The sequence below is a fragment of the Scatophagus argus genome, chromosome 2 (assembly GCF_020382885.2).
Source record: "Scatophagus argus isolate fScaArg1 chromosome 2, fScaArg1.pri, whole genome shotgun sequence".
Lineage (NCBI taxonomy): Eukaryota > Metazoa > Chordata > Actinopteri > Scatophagidae > Scatophagus > Scatophagus argus.
Window position 1 is genome coordinate 8,426,772 of NC_058494.1, and position 23,332 is coordinate 8,450,103.

Sequence of the window (23,332 nt, forward strand, 5' to 3'; positions counted from 1 at the left end):
TGTTAAGTTGCTAAGACAACTATTTGCTAACAGGATCATTTGTGTTCACAGCTTATTCCACTGACCCAAAGCGTGTAGCCCAGCTTTAAGGTTGAATTTGACACGTAAAATTAAAGCTGCCTTGAGATCAATCACTGGAGCTTAGTGCACAGCCGCCCTCTCTGGAAGCTCAGACTCCAGAGTAAGCCGTTTGACTTTTTACTCAAGAGTTCACACATGCTCGACAGGGGACAAGTAAAAAAAAATAATGATCCAAGACAAAAGCATTTGTTATCAAAGTCCATATTCGCCGAATGAAAAGTCATCTTTCACTTCTGCAGCATGTGGGGATAAGAAATCAAGTTTCCTGCCGAAGCCCAATGTATCAGACTGAGTCGGCAGTGCCAGCAGAGGACAGCGGGGGTGTGTAGGCTGAGCTGATGGTGGCAGTCGGAAAGTTTACATAAAATGTTAAAGGTTTAGTTATGTTAAGTAAGGTTAGTCTTAATGTTACAAAATAGATACAATAGCTCAATTTGCACTAAATTTTACTTGACTAAATAGCCCAAAGAGGAAATACAAGATGAGCAGTAGGAAGGAAACAAATCTTTATTTAAAAAAAGGAAACATAAATACACCTATAGGAGTTAGACATCAAAGAAACAAGACCCTACACTTCAAGAAATTGCATAATTCAGATCTGCTTCCAGTTAACATGTAATCATTTCAAATGTTCTGAATGAGAAAAATGACCAGTTTTCCATCCAACCCGACCCCACCCCACTCTTCAACACATCCAGATTAATTTGTTCAACTAATGGAGAAATGACTTGAGGAACACACAGTTTGAGTGTTAGTCGTGGCTTTGCTATAAAAGCAAAGGTTTGCAACGACAATAAAAATGTTTTGTCGCTTCAGAATATCCTCAACTTAATTACTGTTCAAAATGTTCTACCCCTTAGCAAACATGTAAATACAAAATACCTGTAAATCTGTTTGCAACAGGTAGAGTTAACACAGCCGCACAGAAAGAAGTTAACACTCTAATCAAAGAGGACTCATCAAGGCTCATCATTACCACTTCTGTTAGGAGGACAGAATGAATCACTCAAAGCCTAAATGTTCTGAAATAATTACTGGAGAGATAAATCATAAATCATGTACTCTGATAAGTTGGACAGCAGAAGCCACTTACATCATCATCATCATCATCATCATCAGTAGAAGAAAAGGTGGAGCTGAACATTGAGTAAAAAAAAAAAAAAAAATGAATAGACTATCCTAAATCCAAACTTTCATTTGTCAGTTAACAGTCCAGCCAATACTGCAGATTGCACAAGAGGAACCGGTGCAACATGGGCACTTCATTAAAGTTATCTTGCACACACACGAGCCCATCAGTGAGTCTGTGGAAGAAGTTTCCATCGTTGAAGGTCACGGGAGGGGCAGAGGATGACACTCAAGACGAACTGTTGGAAAAATGATGGGGGACTGTACTGGTTTGGTATTGGACAGTATGTCTACATGTTCACACGCACAAAAATGTACTGTGTATGTCCTTCTGAGGGGATGAGGAGGCTGGCTGGGTGTGTGTGTGTGTCTCAGGAGATGGTGGAAAACTCTTTGAGCAGGACATCCTGACTCAGTGTGTTCAGAGACACATTCTTCCTCACATTCAGACTGATGGAGCGCACCTGGTGACAGACAGACAGGAAGATTTATTAGTGGTTCATACATTTCTGTAAACACGTTTACACAGAGAGGCTGAGGCTTTGTCCCATTCCAGTCTGTGGAGTTTAAATTCAATTTAGCTTCAAACCTGAGTCTTAACAAACCCTTGACACTCACAATACATTGACCCCTCTCTCTCTTACCAGCTCCTTGAAGAAGGCAGCCTCTTTGGGCTGCTCCGAGTATCTCTCAAACTGGTCCAAACCATCCTGTAGTTTGAGCGTCAGTGTGTCGTAGTTGGACCGAACCACCTCCAGCACCTAACAGGGTGAGACATGAGGGACACAGCAAGTTAAGATAATACCCCAGCTCCAGAATACACAGTGGTTAATGGGTCGCACTGTGAACGTTAACAAGTGTTACTTTATTCCAACATTTATATTCATGAGGGATGTGACAGGTTGCAGTACAGTAGCATCACATCCACTATGACCAGTCATAAACTGCTTCCTGTCAATACCGAATCTATTATCAAGGATGTGATTGGTCGTTTAGAAAGACGTACATTATCTGCATCTTGGGGGATTTTTTTTAAAAACTCAATTAACCAGAACTTGGTTGGGCTTGTGGAGCTGTAGGTGTTTATTACAAAATTTAATTGAAGAGTTTGGTCTTGACCTGCTCTAATTGGAAAGTGTCATGAGATAACTTTTGTTGTGAATTGGCACTATATAAATATCATCTAAAAAAAATTAAGTGACTGTGAGTCTTTTGTGTCTTTTGTACAAGTGTGGTTTAGCCTGACATGCAGTCTTTTACCTGTTTTACCTGTAGGGAAAAGTCTTCCCTGAAATGACCTCTTTCATCCTTTTAAAAGGAGTGCGAATACAATTCAGCAAATACAATACAATGAATGTGGGTACTGTGGGTACAACTGCACAGGACACACTTGCCGGGAGTAAAGTCCAGCTGAGATAAGAAGGCAAACTCAAATCAGAGGTAATTATGCAGAGATTCTCCACACTTCCACCCCTGCAATCCCCCCAAAGTGAAAGTGAAAGTCCTGCTTCTATCCAAGTAAACATGCAGACGTTACCGTACCAGTAGGTCTCTTTGTTTCACTTAATGCATGCACCACACATACGTATTCTCTTTTAGCTCTGGCAGTACTGTACAGCTGAATCATCAGTCAGAAATTTATTAACAGAAGATTAGGAGCGGGAAAACATTCCTCATCCATTTATTTTCTTCTAATAAATCTACAGCTCTGCTCAGGGAAAAAAGTGCTGTTGTTTTTATTTCAACCACTGATGGTACACTGATGAAAAATTCATAGCCATATCTCACTCCCTCTCTCTGCCTCCTTCTCCCTCACAGCTCTACATCACCCTCTTCTCCCTGCAGAAACATGGACGTAGGTTTGAATGGTAACCACAACTAATGCGTGTGTTTTGAGTTTTTTTTTTCTCTCACCAGTGGCTAATGCAAAGGATGGAAAAGATGAAGGAGAAGTGGGGAAATGTCGAGAAAGCGTGAGCTATGACAAATTGGTTTGAAGGGAAAAATCTTTCAAAAAATGAGGAAAAGTGACTGATAACTTAAAGAAAAAGACAGAAGACATAAGAGATGTAACCTTTCCCACTTTACACTCAACTCCGCCGAGAAACTTTCCGCATCACTAAGCAGACATGATTGTGTGCACGCTGTTGTCATTGTGTTTATCTTGTGTATATCTTTAAGTGTGGACCCAAAAGCAGTGTTGTGTGCTGAAGTGTGTGTTTTGACTCTAAAATTGCACTGCACAGAGTACAGCAGCTCGTTTTAATGCTGCATGTTTCTACAGGCCATCCATCTTCCAGTGTCACTGTGCGAATGAAGACGCTCCAGGCGGATGGAGTGCAGCTGGTTACTGTGTCTGCATGTGTGTTTGTGTGGAGCATGTATGTCAAAAGACATTGGGATGGAAATGCAAGGTTTCACGCTTCATTAAAAGCACAAGGAGAAAGGGAGAAAAAGAAAAAAACAAACAAACAAAGAGCTCAGTCTGAAGAAGTGACATCTGTACATTCCTCAAACTTCAACACATCATCTCTTCTGTCCTTTTCTACCTCCATCCTGCATCTTAGTACAGGCTTGAGCCCACGGCTGTGCACTGGCCACTGGGAAGCTACTCTGCTTACAATAAGGTTCATCTGTTTGGATTCAAGAAGTGATGGGCTGAGTTTTTTAGATGAATTTACACAAGCCTTTTGTGCCCGTGTGCTGTGAGTATTATTTTGTTAAGCCTGAGGTAAGATGGAACTTGTCTTTTGTTCACATGAAAGCTCTTGCTGTGGTTCACTCGATTCTCTCCTGCCTTTTTTCAAAGTCCGACCTACATTTTATGAATTCTAAGACTCGCAAAGTACATTGTCTAATAAATGAACAACGCCCCAAAAATACCTTAAAAAATAAAGTCTTTTCAAATCAGAGGACTGCAGGGAGATGATAGGAAATGAGAGAGAAAGAGAGATGGGGGAATGATGGGAAACAAAAAACCCCCAGCTGGACACAAAGCAGAGACGATGTGGTTCACGATTTGGGCTTTAATCCCCGAGCCCAAGAGGACTGAATTTGATCAATTTATAATAAACAAATAAAAATTATTAGAAGAATGAGTGCAGAACAAAATTAAGAACCTGAATGATATGCTATTTGTAACCACGTGATGATTTTGGAGCAAATTCTATAATCCATCATTGTTAATGGAAACAAAAACAAAAAAACACCTTTTTTTCCCCCGTCTGACTCATTTTATCGACTGTCTTGATACAACGTTTGTTTTTCCATAACATAATATAGCCACAGTAAAGTTAGCAGTAGGCAATCTACTGTACAATTCGAGAAGACAAACTATTTAAAATTGGATGTTTGACAGCTGAATCGCCTAGTGTTTAATATATATGTCTGCATCACAGTGTTTCACTGATAACCTCCAGTAAGAATCTGCACAGAGAGGAGTGTCAGTGTGAGAAGGCTGTCAGGTGGTCTGGACAGGATGCCGACAGCCTCTCCAGCTTCTCACTGAAGGGTGCGTGTGTATCTGTATGTGTGTGTATATCTTCATCTAAACTACTGGCGACTGTTTGTGTTCACGTTGCTCCATGGCTGACTCACAATGATGTGAAAGGAGTCACAGTGATGAACCTACAGGGAATTAACAGCTGAACCTGCAGCTCTGCTTCATTTCAGCTCGGTGTTCATCTGTCAGGCATATGTCATGGCATCGTTTTGAGCCACAACAGGAAGCTGTTTTCAGACAATAACCTCTAAAAAACATCATGTGTTGTTAGCAACCAGCTGGTGAACATTGTGGAGTGTTTAGCAGCTAAAGATCTTCCCCAAAACAAAAGCTAAAAGAGTGTGAATACTTGCCAGTTGTCTAGAATTATGACAAATGAATGCTAATGTTGCTTGCTAACCAGTCATGTGTTCACAACTTGTCTTTCCACTGGCCCAGAGTGGCCCCTAAACTAATCAGTTATTACAGAATTAGACATCTAATCAGACAGATTTGAGATGATGAACAGCATCAACATTTTTTACTATGTAATAGTAAGTTCTATCAAATAAGCAGGGTGTTAATATCACAAATGCAATATCATATAAAACCACTTGCAGCTCAGGGACACCAAGAATAACTTCTGCCTTCCCTCTTTGTTATGAATAAATCTAGGAGATAAAAGCAGAGAGGGAATTGGGGAGTCTAATGACCAAATCCATCATTTGCTCATCAGCTTGTAAAAAAACGGACTCTTCCAGTCGTTTTCCTATCCTCGCTGATTCAACATGAACGATAAGAGTCTTAAGCTTACGCTGTCCAGTTTCTTAATAGTTCAATTGTCACCCTGTTTGTGAGACTCTTATTGTGTGGATAAGCTGTTGTTAGCTGATATTTCTGCACACATCAGAGAAATTATAATTTACTGTGCTTTTGTATACATATTGTACACAAAAATCCTTTAAAGATACAGTAAAAGGTGAATACTGTGCATGATGTGTGTGGGAGAACATTATGATAGTTACTGGCCTTTCAGTGTGTCCAGAAGTGACAGCAACCATAATGTGTGTCACCATCTCTCATGTACAGTGTAAAAAGCTTGTTTTTTGTTGTGAACAGGATCCTCCCACCTGCCTGAACTACAAGCGGTGAATCAGCGTTGAATTGAATTGAATTTAAAGCTCAGTCATGTGTGTTAACAACTGCTCCTCTCTGTCTGAGTCATCACCCTCTGCCACACAGCAGTAACTACATCTTGGTGAACAGACATTCTTTCAAAATAAAATTCGGCAAACCTCCCTCTCAAATACTTAGAAATACTGAATGTTTTCCACTGAGCACTACAAAATTGATCAAGATTTACTTCTGAAATGATAAAAGTGATGTTCCAAAGGAGTTTTGCCCAAATGGCCCTATGATGATGCTGAAGTTCATTTTTATTCACGTTCAGTTTCAGAGAGAGTGTAAAAGCAGGAAACGTGTTTACCTGCTCTTCTGAAAGCTGGGAGATGTGGTTCACAGCAGCGTACGACTCAATCTTGGGATTAAAATGGTTGATGATGGCCCTGAAACAAAAAACACAAACACTTCTGAAATGAAGCAGAATGGACATTTTTCTCTATGCAAATTGATGCACACCAACATTACAGATATGTAATTGTTAGCACCCCATCACAAAACCACAAGCTTTCATCTGCTGCTGTTACAACAGTGTCCTTTTAGGAAGCCTCTCAAGCTGGCTGCAGGGATTTTCTCCCGTTCAACCACAGGTGAGGTCAGCCATGTTGGGAGTTATGTACCGCCTCCAAGTCTTGGATAAGGTTGAAATCAGGATTCTGTGCAGGCCAGTCAAGTCACGACAAAACCTTACTTTGTGCAGTGTGGACGTACATCCACATTAAGATATCTGAATTAAAAAATGCATCTTCTTCTCTCCACACCAAGAGAGAATCTTATTTTTGCTGACATGCGTTGACCTGAGCATCCAAACAAGTTGACTGATTCAGAACAGAGGATAAAAATAAGAGCTTTTTCAAAGCAATGCTGTTGGCCTGCCCAGTCATGGCCAGAGGAGACTGTTGCAGTAGCCTCAAACTTTTACAGCAAAACTTGTCTAGGCCATAAAATAACCATCAGCGCTGCATCCAAACAGCCTAGGAATGGCTGTGTAATTAGCTGGCACTATTTATGAGCTGCTCATAATCACAACCTTATTTCATAGTCATTCCACTGTCTGACAACAAAAACACGACAATCTGTAAATGAGAATTAGATGGCTTAGTGTGGATATAACTGTGCCTAAACATCTCCCTGGACTGAAACTAAGGGTCCGCGCCCAAACCATGAAAAAGGTACGGTGGCAGAGGTCTCCATACAGGCTGTTTAACACCAAAACTCATTTCTAATCATTTCTATCCCAATGTCTCCTTCATCAGGGAATTTCACGTCGCTTCAGAGACAATCATTTAAAGCATATTGCAATGAAGTAAACTGCTTTGAGCCTCAAATATAAGTTGATGCAATAAGCAAAGCTGTGAGATTAATTTACTTATTTGTACTGACTTTGAGTATGTCATATATCAAATTATAGTGACAAAAATGCAGAGAATTTTCTATAGTGGTAATTCTGTTGTCTTTTCTGTGTGGGAAGGCAGCGCATGGAGGAATGAACTGCTGGCATAAAATGGAATTGGTGCCTTCATACGAGTTAATTTCAACACAGTCACTGGGGGTTCTTTATACCACTCTGGCTCCATTCATTTATTCATCCATCAAATATTACTCATTCATTCCACTTCCACGCCTTCCCTTCAAGCCTAGTGACTGCTTTTTGAGCAGTGGAGTCTTCTCCATCAGGAGCCCAGATGAGTGGGTGAATCCTCAGGGAGTATCCTGCATGTATGGATGCCCTCAGGGGCTTAGAAGCCAGGGTGACCTCAGAGGATCACCTCCTCAGAGATGATGGAGGAGGAAAGAGATTACAGGGCGAAATGGAGAGAGGAAAGACCGAGTACAGTATGGGTGTTGCAGTAGGGTTTGAGTGAAGGAGACTGAGGCTTAAAAATGATCAAATAAAGGGGCCTAAGGGAAGTTCTAAAGACTTCATTCACTTTGTTTTGACCTTTCTCCATCACATTTCTATTTGCAATTTCCTTCCATCCAATATGACTCTTTTCTCCTTCTTAGCATACAGTACATGTGTGTGTGTGTGTTTGCGCACATTTACCGAACATTAACAAGGGCATGTGTGACTTTACTGGCTGCCTCCTTCCACTGGCCTGTGTTGGTTGATACTCTCAGAACTGGGAGACAGAGAAGACAAACAAAAAGGGCTCAGTTTAATCCAAGTTTGGGGCTCAAAATAACAATCAATTTTAGTGTCAACTAATATGACGATGCTTTTCCCCTCAATGGGTGAACATTAATCTTGGGACTATTAAATGTCAGAAAATGGCAAAAAAAAAAACAAAAAACATTGTCGCAGTTTCCAAAAAGCCTAATGTGACATTTTCAAATGTCTTGTTTTGTACAACCAACAAAATTCAAAATTCAACACCAAACAACTACAACATTTAAATGTTTAAAAATTGGCAAGAAATTTTGTTGCTGGTAGCAGAAAAAAAACTGAAAAACTGGAATTCATTGGTAATGTAATGTAATGTAATCACACCTCAATCATTTTCTTTTTAACCAGCTTGAGAATTTGCAACAATCGTTTCAGCTGTGTCATGTTAAACACTGCTGTTTGTATGAACATACCCATGCAGTAGAGGTTGTCAAAGACCTGATGCATTCGCACGATTTCATAGTACAGCTCGTCGTAACTGTTGGAGGTGGGCAGGAACGTGTCACCGTACGTTATGAACATGTTGAACAGGTTCACTACCTGGTTAAGAAAACGTACATTAGTTGACCAACACATTCAATCACAAAAAATTTTTAAAAAAAAAACCCAACCAAGAGAAAGTCAAGAAGGAAAACAAACCAAAAATAGGTTTTCTAAAGGGAAATCAAATTTATACTGCGTTCACTTTCTGCATACACAGCTCGTCTTCTGTCTAATCTGACAAACTAATAAACTGGACTCTTGTGTGTGATTTGAGACATGCGCCCGGCTGGACTACAAGCAGCACCACTGACACAGCATCTGGCAGCCGACACATATCTCTGTGAAACTTATTTCCACTGTGGGCTGTACTCCGTCAAGATCCTGTCTGCATGTTTGGTGAGTGTGTGTGTTTCTCACCAGTAAGGCCAGATGAAAGATGTTGTGCTTGGCCAGCAGTGTGGTCTCATTTGACAGCAGGAACTTCAGCAGGTTGATGAGCGCTGTGCGAAGGAGACGTGCACACATTAATGACATAATCAGGAGTGTTGCAGAGGCATGTGGCAGCAGTCTGCTTTCCGTCAGTGTGCATCTTTATTAACACAGATAATAGAAACACAGGAGAAGGGGAATCTTTCAACACCAAATCAAGTCCTTTCACAAGCTTTTATAGAGGAAAACAAAAACTCATGACAAGTACCAAAAAAAGCTTTTAACGGGCTCCAACACAAGCTGGCACAACAACAGGCTGAAAGAAGATAAACACATTTAATTTGGCTCATTTTTCTCTCCAGTCTTATTTCATGGTATGCTCTTATCACCACCAGGAGGAGAGGGTCGGTGTCATTCGGGGAATTAAGCTGATTATTGGTCTGATTAGAGGAATTTGTATTCTAATGAGACACAGTGCGATGGGGCCATTATGAGCTGAAATGTTATCCTATTGTGTGTTGACCAGGCTGAAAATAAGGCCACTAGGATGGATTGTGCTTTCTTCAGAGACTCATTATCCAATCTCAATGATGCAATACATTTCCAGAACAACAACAAGCCCAATGACTTTGGAAGAAAACAGGCTTTGTTCTCCAAAAGTAACTCGTAAGGTGAAGACCAGCAAATCGCAATATTTTCAGATTTAAATTATTCCTAGGAGGTGTCCTGAAACGTAATTTGAAAAATGAAGCTATAAACTTTGAGGGAGATGCTCACTACGGCTCATCAAAGTTGTGCGCAGCTAACTGTAGCTAGAGGCTAAAGATTATGTGTTGAGAAAAATTACAAGGCGTCTTAAATGGCTGAATGGTTGAATGCTTGCTGGATGTATTACTGGAAATGATGACAGTGAGTACAGGACTGTAGTGGACAACTTTGTCATTTGGAGTGGGAGAAACCACCTACAGCTCAATGTCACGAAGACTAAGGAACTGGTGATGGACCGAAGAGGACTAAGGCTCCAGTGACCCCTACCAACATCAAAGGGGTCAGTGTGGAGGTGCTGGCGGAGTATTTAGTATTTAGAGGTGTACTTGGATCACAAACTGGACTAGCGCAAGAACGTGGACACGGTGTACAGAAAGGGCCAGTGCTGCCTCGATTTTCCGAGGCGACTGAGGGCCTTCAACATCTGCAGTGGTGGTGTCCAGTGCCATCACATGTGCTGTTGCCTGCTGGGGCATTACTGTAGAAATGTGTGTGTGTGTGTATATAAATGTAAATATCTTAGAGTTTATTTTATTTTATTTTTTAAAATTTGCTCCTATCTTGCAATATCTGTAAGAAAGAATAAGACAAGAAAGAATAAATACAAGAATAACTAAAGGAATTCTGTCTGTCTTTGTGTGTCAGCCCTGTGATTGGCTGGCGACTCTCACCTGTAGACAGCTGGGATAGGCTCCTGCCCCTCCCTCCCAAAAAAACAAAAAACAAAACAAGTTTGGTATCTTTGGTATCTTTACCTGACCAGAGTTCTCGCCATGTGTAGTGTAACCTTATCCTGCACTTCTTTTGGTAGCACAGCAGTTTGTGGATGATTTGCACACAGCGCCTGTACAGGAAATCGACACATAAAGTTGTGGTGATGGATCTGGCTGGTGGATAAGACTAGAAAAATGTGTGTGTGTGATGTGCATGTGTTCTCACAGGTATAAATCCATGGGGAAATCCTTCATCATATGAGTGACAATAAATTCCACCATCAGATCTAGAAAAATAGCCAAAAAAAATAACTGTTAGAAGTCAACAAATGGCACAAACCTTTAAAAATTATAAACAGTAAACATGCCAGGAAAAACACCACCAACTAAGTAGTGGGGACATGTACTTAATAAATATGATCTATAACATGAATCAACAACAACTGTACAAGATTTATATGTTTTTTTGTATGTTTTTTTAAGAGTATATTAACAGCACTGGCAGCCTTAAATAAGGGATTAAAAGCATGCAAAAATAAAATCAGCATGACATATAAATACCTCATCTTAAAGTAAATTATAAAATGTAAACGAAACACACAGCTCTGACAGGTGTTACTGTAGACCAGTACACGTTCCAAACTTCATAGACATCTAGTCTGTGCAATAACAAACTCAAAAGGTAGATCAAAAGTTACAGCTAACTGACTAGGCTTCCAAAATATCAAACACCAGAGTCACTGCAAGTTCGAGTCCACGGTAAACAACGGTTTACATGCTCCCCCACCTAAAACAGCACACACCAGCGGCCGTGAAGGGATGTTCTTGTCCACCGCTTTTTTTCTGTGCCTCATGGGCTGAAAAAGAATATAGAATTGAAATATGGGTTTCTAATCATCCATTTACACAGAACATAATCACCACAGGTGATTTTTAAACCCAAAAAGAAATACATGCTGACATTAACTGATAAAAATATCAGATAACTTATAATGCTGTCCCTAGTCAATACAATTAGAACCTTTTAACCTGCTCTATCATGTCTGCACTCACTTTCATTCACTCACACACAGAAAACTCACCATTCGATGGAGGTTGACTCTGAAGTTCATGTTGTCATCATGGAGAAAGGCATCAGCGTACTGGTCCTATCACACACACACACACACACATACACAGATGTGAAGTCAGAACAAAGACAATCTGTGGAGGGGACACCTGGTGCAGCAGTGTGTCTGCGACCTACTTCGGCTATGCAGGTGAGGATGATCAGGCACAGTCTGGCACTGTTGAGCCGATGCTCATCTGGAAACAAACGAACATGAGACTCTTAACAGGCACAGAAAAAAGGAGGGTCAGCCAGTTTTGATTTCTTTGGTGTGTTGAGAAGGGAATGACAGAAACAAATGGATGTTATAAAGTGTGCTAACAATAGCGGGATTGAAGAGAACAGCATTTATTTGCCACTGCTGTCTAAGACAACTACGTGAGGACAATTCAGGACAGAGATGGAGGAGACAAACTGAAAAAAGGGAAAAATTATAGGAAGGTAGAGTGACAGAGACAAATAGTGAGGGGCCATGAAGGTTTCTGTTTACCTTTAGTATCCTGCATGACAATGGAGGCATACTTGAGAAAGGTGATGAGAAGGTTACTGGTCTGCAGGTCGGGATCCAGGGGCAGTTCTGGGTTGTTCATCACTACACGGCAGATGTATAAATACGATGTCAGTCAACATATTATTACTGCAGTCAAAATTCTGACTAATAATTTTGGTTTGAACTAAATAGAAAGAAAGAACATAACTATTATAAACAGAACTTTCAGTCCCAAAACTGTGCAGTCAGTTTCAATTAAGTTAATGGTGTCCCAAAAACCTGGCCTAACCTCAAAGTCAACCATCCAAAAGTGGGAATAAAAAAAAGCCCTGTTTGGCCAGACGAAGTGCTCATTCGGCAAATAACAGTATAACAAAAAATAATGTCCCATTACTGTAGCTACTGTGGCCTGCTGCGTTGTCTAGACAAGCATCTTCATCCATTTAAAAATCTCTGCTCGTTGAAACATACAGCCTGTTTCATGGATAAATGATGAGACGGTCATTTCTCTGCCTCCCTCTGGAGGATTTCACATTGTCAAGAAACATATCAGCACAGGAGCGGACTATACAGTTGAAGGAAAGAGTACATTCCTGACATGAGATTGCAGGCACATGCGTGCAATTATTTCTGATCTGAGCAGAGAGTCCTCTAAGTGCTGAAGCTCCCACGACATGGCATAATGCACACTCCATGTGAAACATTCATCCGTATTTGAAACCGGAGCTTAATATTTTATACAGAAAATGGCTCTTATGTTCGAAGCAATGGAGGTAGAGCTAGCCAGAGATAGAAACATGCACCTTTTAACAGTTACAGCATGTGTGCATGCTAAATGACCTGATTTTGACTGTGGTGGCTACAACATTCACCTTAAATGAAACCTGAAGCGACAGCCATGAACTCGAGTTTAAAGAGAAAATAAGAACAGCAGATGGTGAAATAACCTGATAATTAAGATGGATAAAAACACATTAGAAGTGCCATTCATTACATCTGAGCATGAGCATCCCATTTCTATCAACTTCTGAAATCTATTAAATATTTTAAAAAGCTGCCGGTGTAGGTGAATGTGTGCCTCTGTATGTGTCTGTGTGTCTGCTCACGGCAGGAGTGAGTGAGGAGGACTGATCTGAAAAATTCATGTGAAAAAACACTTTAGATTAAACTGAGGCAAAGAAGCAGAGACCCTTGATGCCAGAAAGTTTTCTGAATCCATTCTCCATCATTCAGGTATTTAATCAATATTTTCAGTTAAGTTCAATTCTGTTTCAAAGGTGAGACTGTGCTGTAAAACACATGTAAACACATAGAACGGACAAGACAAGGTGGGAGCTGTCCGACCCTGGAAACTCCGGTGGACTGCAAGGGTGGAAAAAACTATATCTTATTATTCAAGCTGCAATGACCACAAAATTAAGAGAGGTGGGGGGGGGCTACAGCCATTATTTTACTCTGACAGGTGAAACATAGACATTCTATTACCCTGCATCACCCTGCCGCAAGCTGTAATTTCATGTGGTCATTGCTATCTAGCTTCACCTCAGCTCCTCCCTGCTATAGAAAATGTGGCACCAAAAAGTCAGAAGTAGACCCTAATACAGACTTGAAAATCTTCCCTTCAAGAACGAATGGGTGATGTCCCAGACATCTGCAGTGTATGTCTCCCTCAATAAAAAATAAGAGAAAATGTGCAACCTACTGTCTAGGGAGGGTGGAGTTGTACCAAGTGGTGTTGTAGGTGTGGTTGGAGTGGGGGTGGTAGGTGTGGTTGCAATGTCAATCTCTGGATGGCTCTGTTGAAGAACAGAACACACAAACAATGTCATTAATAGTGATTAGCTATGCCTTGTGTCTCGTAATATACAGAAAATTGCAACAGTGCAGGCTGGGTACATGAGTGAGAGACCAGAACAGGAAGTCTTTCAGTGGAGACTGGAAGAAGAGTATTTCTCATTGTGCAAAACATTTCCACAAATGGTACACAAATTAGTCATTGCTGCTAATTTATCATGAGATGTGAAACTAATTACAGCACTGCAAAAAGCTTAGTTGCCTCAGAAGGGAAATCAGTCCGGAGGCACTGTTTAGTGGCTGCATTTCACCCATCTTCACTATTCAGATAGTGAGTTAGGTCAGCCAAAAAAAGGATTAATGAAACTGAATGATGATGCATCACAGATGCCTTGACTGGTGGAAGATTAGAGGGTAAAGATACAGAAAATCATTTGCTAAAGTTTCACAGCCACAGGAATGGACAAGAAGAAAACAGTGAGGACTGAGGATTTGAAAAACAAAACTGCTACAAAAAATAAATTTAAAGTTAACAATAAACTGGGCCAGATAATAGGATATCCCTGATCTGTCAGTGTTCTTATTGTAATTGATGACTTGTCCTGTTGTGGTTTGTGGACACTTAACAAGCTTGCAAGTTTGCTTATTTCAGGACACCCACCAATCGCTTCTGAGCAATAACACATTTCCACTATATCAACCAACTTTCTTTATGGTGAACACGCAGGTACAGAGGACTCTCCACAATAAAAACGATGGATATCGTAAGGGGGAAATAATCTCCAAATGGGCTTCTATAATTTTTCCATCAAAAAACACATGAGCGCAGGGAGAAAATGTCATGTGTCTTACCTGTGCTAACACAGTGATGAAGTTGCGGTTAAGGTGCACAGCCTCATAGAGTGCCAGCAGGATTGCTTCATTTGTTCTTGAGAAGAAAGGAGTCAATGATCAAAATCAGCTCACTCATTTAACAAGTAAAATCTTCACCTAAAATTGGACTGTGCAGAAATTAGTTAGAAACTTTGCTCCAGTCAAGCCTGAGGGTGGCGCAGTCTGGTGTTTAAAGTTTATTAACAATCACTTCTTGCATCAGGAAGTTTTCATTTTTTCTATCATGAACTCTCATGAACATAAACATGAACTACACAATGTGTGCAACTACCAATACATAATTGTATTTCTAAATATATATATATACACTAAATAATAATGGTGATAAATCAACTGACATTAAAAATGTAAAACAATAGTAAGCCTTTCTCATGGACACAAATAATTGTCAGTACTTTTGATATTGTCAAACCATTTTTTCAGTCATTTACAGTAAAATGTAAAGCTAAGACAGCAATCAGCAAGTCTTGAACAAAAATGTTTGGAACAAAAGTCTACACTGTACAATAATCTAAACTGACATTCTCAACAACATTCAATGTTTTCTTTTACTGTAATATGGTCATAAGAAACACATGGATCAAATCTCAGCCTGTATTGTAGAAGCTACAGCTTTTTTCTATGTTCTTCCAAAACAAAATTCACATTTGCATTTAAAACGTTGCATTGCCCACTGCAGTATTAAGTCCATATTTAAAAAGACAGTTCACCCCAAAATCTAAAATACCTATTTTCCCTCTTACATGTAGTGTTACTTATGCATCCAGATTGTTTTGGTGTGAGAAGCAGAGTCTGGGGGATATCGGCTGTAGAGATGTCTGCCTTCTTTCGAATATAATGGAATTAGATGGCACTTTGCTTGTGGTGCTTAAAGTACCAAAAAATACATTTGAAAGCTCAACACCAAGGTCTCTTTGCAGAAATCATGACCTGGCTTTTCAAGATAATGCACACACCTTGTTGTGAGCAGTTTTGCGTAGGAACTATTTTCTTTCTGTAGCACTGCACAGAAGGAAGTGTGGATCTAGTCTACATGAGAGGCTAGCCGACTATGCTACACTAGTGTAGCTAAATAACCTCACAGCTCTGTCAAGCATAACAAGCATGTGAGTAAATACATACCTCCTTCTACATGGGAAGGCGGCATACTTCCATAAAAGAAAATAATTCCTGCATAAAGTGATACGGCTCAATACAAGGTGTGCAGATTATCTTGAGCAAGCGGGCCATGATTTCTGGAAAGAGATGCTACTGTTGATTCTTTAAACGTGTTTTGTCAGTGCTTTCAGCACCACAAGGGAAGTGCCATCTAGTTCCATCATGTTAGGGAGAGGGCAGACATCTCTACAGCCGAGCTGCAAATGTTCATTTTACTGATAAATTGGGGTGACAACAGGGCTACTAAATACTGTATGTAAAGTACTGAATATGGTAATGGTTACAGATCTCCTAAGGTTTAAAGAACATTGCAATTAAGTCTGACTGATGGGTAAGAAAATAAACCACTTTGCACTTACTGTACAGAGAGTTTCTCATCAGCATCTGCTATAAACATGCTGCCCACCTGCGGACCAAAGGAAGATCAAACTATAGGAAGCTAAATGGTATTTAAAGCTACAAACTGAAGTCTTTGAATACTGAACACATCTTCACGGAAGAATTAAAATGATCAATCAAATTTAAAATAAAAGTATGAAAGTATGAACCAGTATGAATGAGCTCCTACCATACTAGTGAGGGTAGAGAAGAAACCACCCTGGTTCTCCTCCTCTTTGTCTTTGTACTGCCTAAAATGGAAAAGACAAGATGGGGGAAAAAAGCAGGAAACAATGCAAAAGCGGAGAAAATGACAAGGATATAGGTGTTCACTCAAACACAACATTTGTAACCTAACACACACGCTTACTAGCATCTCCTTACCCTCCCTGCAATTTACTAACTAAGGGGCATTCAGGTTATACACAATAACAATGAACTGTATGGAGCCATCATCCATCACTTTGATGCATCTGTCTATGAACGCAAACAAACAAGCCCTCCCTTACAAACAGCATTTTAATTTCAAAACCTTGCCTCATCCAAAAAAAAACATCACTGACTGCCAAAGAAAACAGTCAGATATAAATAACTACAAATATAAAGGGCCTGCTTTTTTTTCAGGAGAATGGAAATAGAACATTTGTGAGAGACATCAAACTAAACTGATGACGCCAGCGGCCTCAGCACATCATGCACCGCATCATTAAAAACATGCTTTTGACACATGGGCATTTTTAGATCTCACCTGTTATATTCTGTCAGAGCTTGGTGAACAACCATCCCCATCCCCTGAGAAAGAGAAAGAAAACATCCAGTGTTTCAGTCAAACCTTTGATCATCTGCCTGATGTGAAGACCAATGCCTACATCACAATGGATATTTATTATTCTGCAGTTAAGAGGAGACAATAAGTGACAACACACTTACATCTAGTGTTGGCTCATCATCCACAATGGAGAGCTTCACAATGTATGGATTCACAGACTAACAAACAGAGAAAATCAGTGGAATCAGAAGTTATTTAATATTTGACACAAACACTGAAGCTAATATCTCACTAACCCTTAAAAGACAATTTTCTTTCCATATTGTCCCCTAGGCTCAAGGGGCTCATCTACTGAACATTCAATAACAAAATTCAAGTTGAGGCTCTCTTACATACACCATGTGAAATTTAGAAATGCAACTTAAAATGCATGTAGATCAGCCGTCTTGGGAACAGGGAAACAAAGTGTGTGTGGTGAGACGGCTCCATTCTATAAGTTGGATATTTAGCAGTATTTTTCATGCTGCAGACACATGTACAGTGCAGTTGAAGCAGGCTTTAGCCAAGTCTTACAAATTCTGGAGAGCACATTTTGCTAGAGAAAGGTAGTTTTGCTTACATATGAGGGTGCCTCTAAAACCTCACTCCCTACCCTTTCATCCCCTCCCACACAGCCACTCTTATCCTTCCAGGAAATAACCAGAGATGGAAGCGGATTGGAAGTCTTTTCAGAGCACATGTTTGCTTTTCGTAGGTGCAGGTGTCTCTTTGCTACCTGACAAGATTTTATGTACATGTGGGGCAAAATAAAAAAGTCATGTTCACCTACTTTGTGCACACATATCCTGTGTGTTCATGGATGAACCTTTTCGCACAGACTTCACTGATTTTACTCATCTGAGCTTTGAAACATTACTTTTGTAAAAAACTGAAATTAAAAACAGGGCAATTAAGATCTTACACTCTTTTATTATTCCCTCATGTTTGCCTTGTGTTGTGTAACTCTGTGGTGAACTGAAAAGACTTCCCAGAGACGAGCCACCTGTAATACACATACTGTACTGAAAGAGACCTCAGACATCGTACTACTGTTGAGACAGTAGAGCAGCAGAAAAGAAACAAACAGTGGAGACTGATCTTTGGGGTTTGTGGATGCACATTCACTCTCTATTCAATTTACAACACAGTTACGACACCCCCTCAGCTCAAAAGGCTCTTCTATAGACAAAACAAGTAAAGTTCTATGGGAGTACAAGCACCCACCTCATACTTCCTGTAGTTGACCAGCAAGGCTAAAAGGACCACAGCATCATAACCATGCTGCCCTCTACTGGACACATCTGACAGAATCTGAAGAGAGGAGAAAGGGAGATAAAACACAGATGACCAATTTGGGGAAAAAGAAAGATTTATAATAAAATAAAAATCCATGAAATAGAGTAGTCATAGGCTTTAGGTAACCACTTACCTGTAGAATGGCTTCAAATATGCTGTTGATCATCACATATTCCAGTATGGTGTTCTGACTAATATTGTCTGTTACCTGTAACGACATTTTTCCTCATGTTTGTGATGTTTCTATCAGCAAGCCTGTGACACTGTAATTCATCTAGCCATATGTACTGTCTCACCGTCACCAGACACAACAGCAGTTTGAGACAAAGACTCTTCAGACTCTCTGAGCCATCCCCACACAGAAGGCTGTCTAGTCTCTCCATCAGGTCCTGCATGAGACACAAGACATAACATGAATGAAAACAAATCATTTCTTTCACCCCTTTCTTCTCCTCTCAGGGTACTGTCCACACACCTTCATCCTTTGCTCAGCTTTGTCAAACCCCATGAGCATGTTGATGATGTCAAAGCCAGATGCAGACTTGTTCTTCTGGTGGACCCCACGGAAAAGCGCACAGAGAGTCTAGGGATATGAGCAAAGGTGAATGCTGTTTAACAGTCCACATAAAGTCACAAATGCCTTACAGTCTTGAGTCTTCTTGGTGCTAGTGGTGACCCAAAAACTGTGTGCAGGGGTCTGACAAGAACGCCAAGATAATTCGATTACAGCTACAGTCTCAGTGGCACACTTCAGATGTTTGTGATGTGATGAACAAAGTAAACTGTGAAAGGCTAAATGATCCTCCTCCTTTAATTACCTGCAGTGCATTGACCACTTTGATCTGGTGCTCCTCTCCCAGAGCCTGAACACAGTGGTGGAAAAGAGAATTGATGTTGTCCTGGATCCGCTGAACCTCCTCTCCATCTATACTCTCCAACTTGGACTCCAAGTACTCTAGGTTCACCTGAAACATATTGGAAGGACAGGAGTAATAAAAATAACGAATGCCTGGGTGAAAAGGTAGCTTGCGGAGCAAAGGTGATAGATGACAAATGCAGAGTGGAGGATGGTTACAAGATAAAAGTTATTACTATGTGTTCAACTGACAATTTAACAATGTCCTCCTGTCAAAATTGCATCTTCTTAGCCAAAGGGAAACATGGCGAAGCAGAGAAGCTGTAAATCAATGCAAATTACATCATGAGACAACTCTCATAGCCCTGTGACGTGGGCTAATCAGCGCAGCATTTGTTTCGACTGTGTCTGATTTGTGCACATCACTACTTCCTCTTTTTTGTTTCTTACAGCATGGTAACTCCACACAGATATGTAGTGGCTATGAAGCTGAAAGTGAGCTCGATCATCAGTGTCATTTTTCTGTCTCCTATATTTTTTTTACAGGTCACCCAAAACCTCACTGCATTTTCAATACATAGGTACAACTGACCTATTAATGTATAAACGGATATTTGCTCATAAATGATACTTCATCATCTCATTTCTCCAATGTATTGCAAAGTGCATACATATTTTCTTTACTGATTTATTACTCTGGAAGCCAACATTCTCAGTACTTTATTACAGATATTATCCATACGTCTCAGTTAGTTTTTCTATTATTGCTGACACTCCAAAGTGAGTTTTTCTTGTACACAGAACACGTTTCGTCACGTATTTCACTCTTTCTCTTACCTTCATAAGAAACAGCTCATCCCAGAAGCGAGGGTTATTTTTAGCTGGGTCTTCTTTCTGAATCAACAGAACAGACAGGAATTTGTTTTATTTTTCTTTACTCTCTGTCGCTGACATTCTTCTGTTATGATACTCACCGCAAAAATCTCATCATACATCAGCACCACCTTCTCCTTCAAGGGTTTCTTAGAGGATGAAGTCCTCCGCAGCAGTCCTGCCTTCTTCTCCATTTGAGACATGACTACGTCTGATAAAAGAGAGACAGGCCATTAGAAAAAATTGCATACAAATGATGTAAACCTAAAAAGGCATAAATAATCAAATCCCTTCTATTCTATGAATTGATTACAGTATATGGCAGGCAATATCTTATAATTCTATCATATTCAACAAATTCTTCATGAAGACCAAAATCACCAATGCATTAGTCTGTCTGTCAGTACTCTCCAAGTTTTTCAGCACATCTGTCTCTGAGCCTATTCTTTCATGTTCAGGACACTAAATAATTTCCTCAAAAAGATGGGCTTTGTAGTAGCAAAAACTACTCCAAAAGAAGTAAAGAGTGTGTTTGTCTGGGACTATTTTCAGCCAGGGATTTGGTGCACGAGTAAGTTATTTACACTGAATGTGGAATTGACTAAAAATAAATTACAGTGCCCATGTTCGTCATTATGAAGAAATATGCCAGCCAATGCAACGATGTGGCTCATTACAGTTTTTGGATAACACCAGAGGTCTACGGCACATAACAATAGTGGGATAAATTCGTCGATGTTTGCTTTCACTGAATACTGAACACATAACTTCTGGCCCCTAATCTAGTCTGCTGCTTACTCTTTCTTCACTAATTAGACACTCCGATCGTCTCCAGCTGTCACCTGTTGGAGAGCCCAGCCACCCAGCGTTAATAACAGTTGCACTAACTTTATTTACTCAGAGTGACACAAGCACTGTGCTTGGAAATAGTTCCTGTAAATAACACACTAACACTGTTAGTGGTCGAACGGGGAAGGGAAATGTTTCAGTCAAAGTAACTTATTAATCAAGTGTTAAACGTTTACGTTATGTCAGCAGAATAACCTGTTAGTAACGTTTGAATGATTAGCGTAAACGCTAGTTCAAATAAAATATGTCTAGCGGTTGTTTAAATCGTCATCTGCTGACATTTGATGAAACTGATCAGACGCGATATATTTTAAGAGCTAACGTTAGCTAACCCAGCGTTAAATGGAAGTTGGGATGGGCTGCTAGCTAATTAGCTAAGATTAGCTAACTGACCCATCGTTAGCTAACTGGTTTCAACTAACAAGTAAACGTCTAACAGCAACATGGTCACGCTATCAAGCAGGCATTGTCCAGTCGACAGTCAATGATCTCTTAATAAACGTACACCTACTAAAACGTCCAGTCCTCGTAGCTAGCGCTAAGTGTCTTGCTAATGCCTGTCTGACAAGAAGAGTAACACTGATTTATCGTTAGCTCTGTAATATTAGGGTGCAATTAATGACAGCATTGCTGTTCTACTTTATTTGGGTAGATGCAGCCTATTGTGAGTAATGAGTCTGGTTTGTTCTTACCTCAATCAAAGTATTAAAGTCTATAAGTAATCTTCATGAATCCTTGTGACAACACTAGCCTCTGCTAGCATAGTGCTATCTGCAGCCTCCTGCTGGCCTTCAGGGTCTTAGCACCCCTCAGTTACTCCTTCTTCCAATTGCAGCCCAAACAGCTACGACACACTTGCGCCGAATCGTCATACCACGCCAATAAATTATTAAACAGATATAGATATATATGAGAAATAAAAGAAACAACTAAATGTCTTGCAAGTGCAAACAGACAAGAGGTTTAAGGGTGGCTTGTCTCTGAGATATGGTCATTTAATTCTGATTTTACGCAGCTCGGGGGAGATTTGATACAGAAACATTACGGAAAAGGCGACGTTGCGCATATTCAGATTTCTTAGGAGCACGTTATAAAACATAACAATACGAATAATTATTTTCAGCGCTTCAGGTCCCCAAGAGTCATCTCTCTACAGTCTGGGTTTACCACGGGTCAACTCGTGCCAAAGTGTGAGTGCAAAGTGAGAAATCAAAATGGTCTGCAGAGAGCTCATCGTTCTGTAACCAACATGAAAACCAAACAAACCACACAACCGACACAGACCGGCAGCTATTTGTCCCGCGTTAGTGTCTGCGTGTTGCTGTGCAGCTGTGTCATTAGCGACTGATTCACCCACAGTGTTGGTGGCCACCTCAGACCATTTAGAGCCAGGGACTGCCCCTGTCGCTCTGCCTGGCAGTAGCTGACAGGCCCACTAACACAGTGGACGTATACGCTGCATGAGTCCGACAGTCAGCTGTATGGATGTCCCTGAGACGCACAGCATTACCGGTGTTTTGGTGCGCTTTACTTAAAAGCACACAGAGCCTTTTCAAAGTAGAGTACAAAGTACAGCACAGGATAAGCAAACCACCATCTTCATTGTTGGTGAACCCAGTGGATCTTAACAGCAAAATCACCAATATTGTGTTTTGAAAAGCTAATTTGTGTTGCTGTTTTTGTGCTTGTTCTTTGTCTTACAGCAAAAAACTTGGGAAAGTTAGGAGTTTTTCTGCACTTAGATAATAAATAGCACAACAATTTTGTCTCCAATTTAAAGCATCAGCCGGTGCTTCCGCGGTTTGACCCCATGAGTGTCTTGGTAAATTAACTTTACTATCAGGGGTGCGATATTTCTGGCAAAGACTACATGGAGCGCTTCAATTTGTGGAATAAATGAGACGAGCTCTGCTTTTACCGTGTCATTAGACAGAGAGGGAGATGAGGCAACAGAGAGGAAGGAGGATCAGAATATAATGAGAGAGAAGCAGAAGAGAACATTAAGTGACACACACACAGAAAGGCAGGTAGACAAAGTTGTTCTCTTTAACTCGGACGTGTGGTAATGATATTTTAGCCTTAAGCTTTTGAGTTCGTGTATTAGTTTGTGAAGGAACAGAAAGGGTCCAGATCCATGGAGGACAGAGGATGAGCTGTTGAGGAGATATCAGTGTCACTTATGCCAGAACAGCACGTCTAATACAGTGGCTTCAGAAAGACAGTGTTTCACCGGATTTTACACTGGTTTTCTGAACACACTCCTAACTACTGATCATTCAGTTCAGCTTCATCGCGTTTGTGGGCGCTAAACTTGTAGACTTACTGTCGTTTCAAGCAAACAATCTTGAGTTTTAGATAAAAGCCTCTTTGGTTTATTGCAGTTGAATATGGACCCTGTG

At 40.4% G+C, this 23,332-nt stretch overlaps 1 protein-coding gene across 3 annotated transcripts; it reads right to left on the reverse strand.

Moving 5' to 3' along the window:
* Positions 1 to 567: 567 nt before the first annotated feature.
* On the reverse strand, positions 568 to 22,069 carry armh3 (armadillo like helical domain containing 3). 3 transcript variants are annotated; one of them, XM_046405477.1, is made up of 27 exons: positions 21,626 to 22,069; positions 20,883 to 20,926; positions 20,186 to 20,295; positions 20,049 to 20,105; positions 19,174 to 19,320; positions 18,831 to 18,938; positions 18,652 to 18,744; positions 18,489 to 18,563; positions 18,284 to 18,370; positions 17,182 to 17,238; positions 17,000 to 17,043; positions 16,442 to 16,502; positions 16,233 to 16,279; positions 14,674 to 14,749; positions 13,730 to 13,823; positions 12,028 to 12,129; positions 11,676 to 11,734; positions 11,512 to 11,577; positions 11,217 to 11,286; positions 10,656 to 10,716; positions 10,472 to 10,560; positions 8,937 to 9,019; positions 8,450 to 8,576; positions 7,917 to 7,992; positions 6,177 to 6,255; positions 1,854 to 1,970; positions 568 to 1,673 (listed from the first exon to the last, which is right to left on the reverse strand). In XM_046405477.1, exons 3-27 carry the CDS (start codon positions 20,285 to 20,287, stop codon positions 1,581 to 1,583), a joined length of 2,070 nt encoding a protein of 689 aa, XP_046261433.1. In that variant the 5' UTR covers positions 20,288 to 20,295; positions 20,883 to 20,926; positions 21,626 to 22,069; the 3' UTR covers positions 568 to 1,580. The 3 variants fall into 3 exon arrangements, with proteins under 3 accessions (XP_046261433.1, XP_046261424.1, XP_046261416.1); XM_046405468.1 differs by having other exon boundaries at positions 20,845 to 20,926; XM_046405460.1 differs by lacking the exon at positions 20,883 to 20,926 and having other exon boundaries at positions 21,626 to 22,065.
* Between the last annotated feature and the right edge of the window lie 1,263 nt (positions 22,070 to 23,332).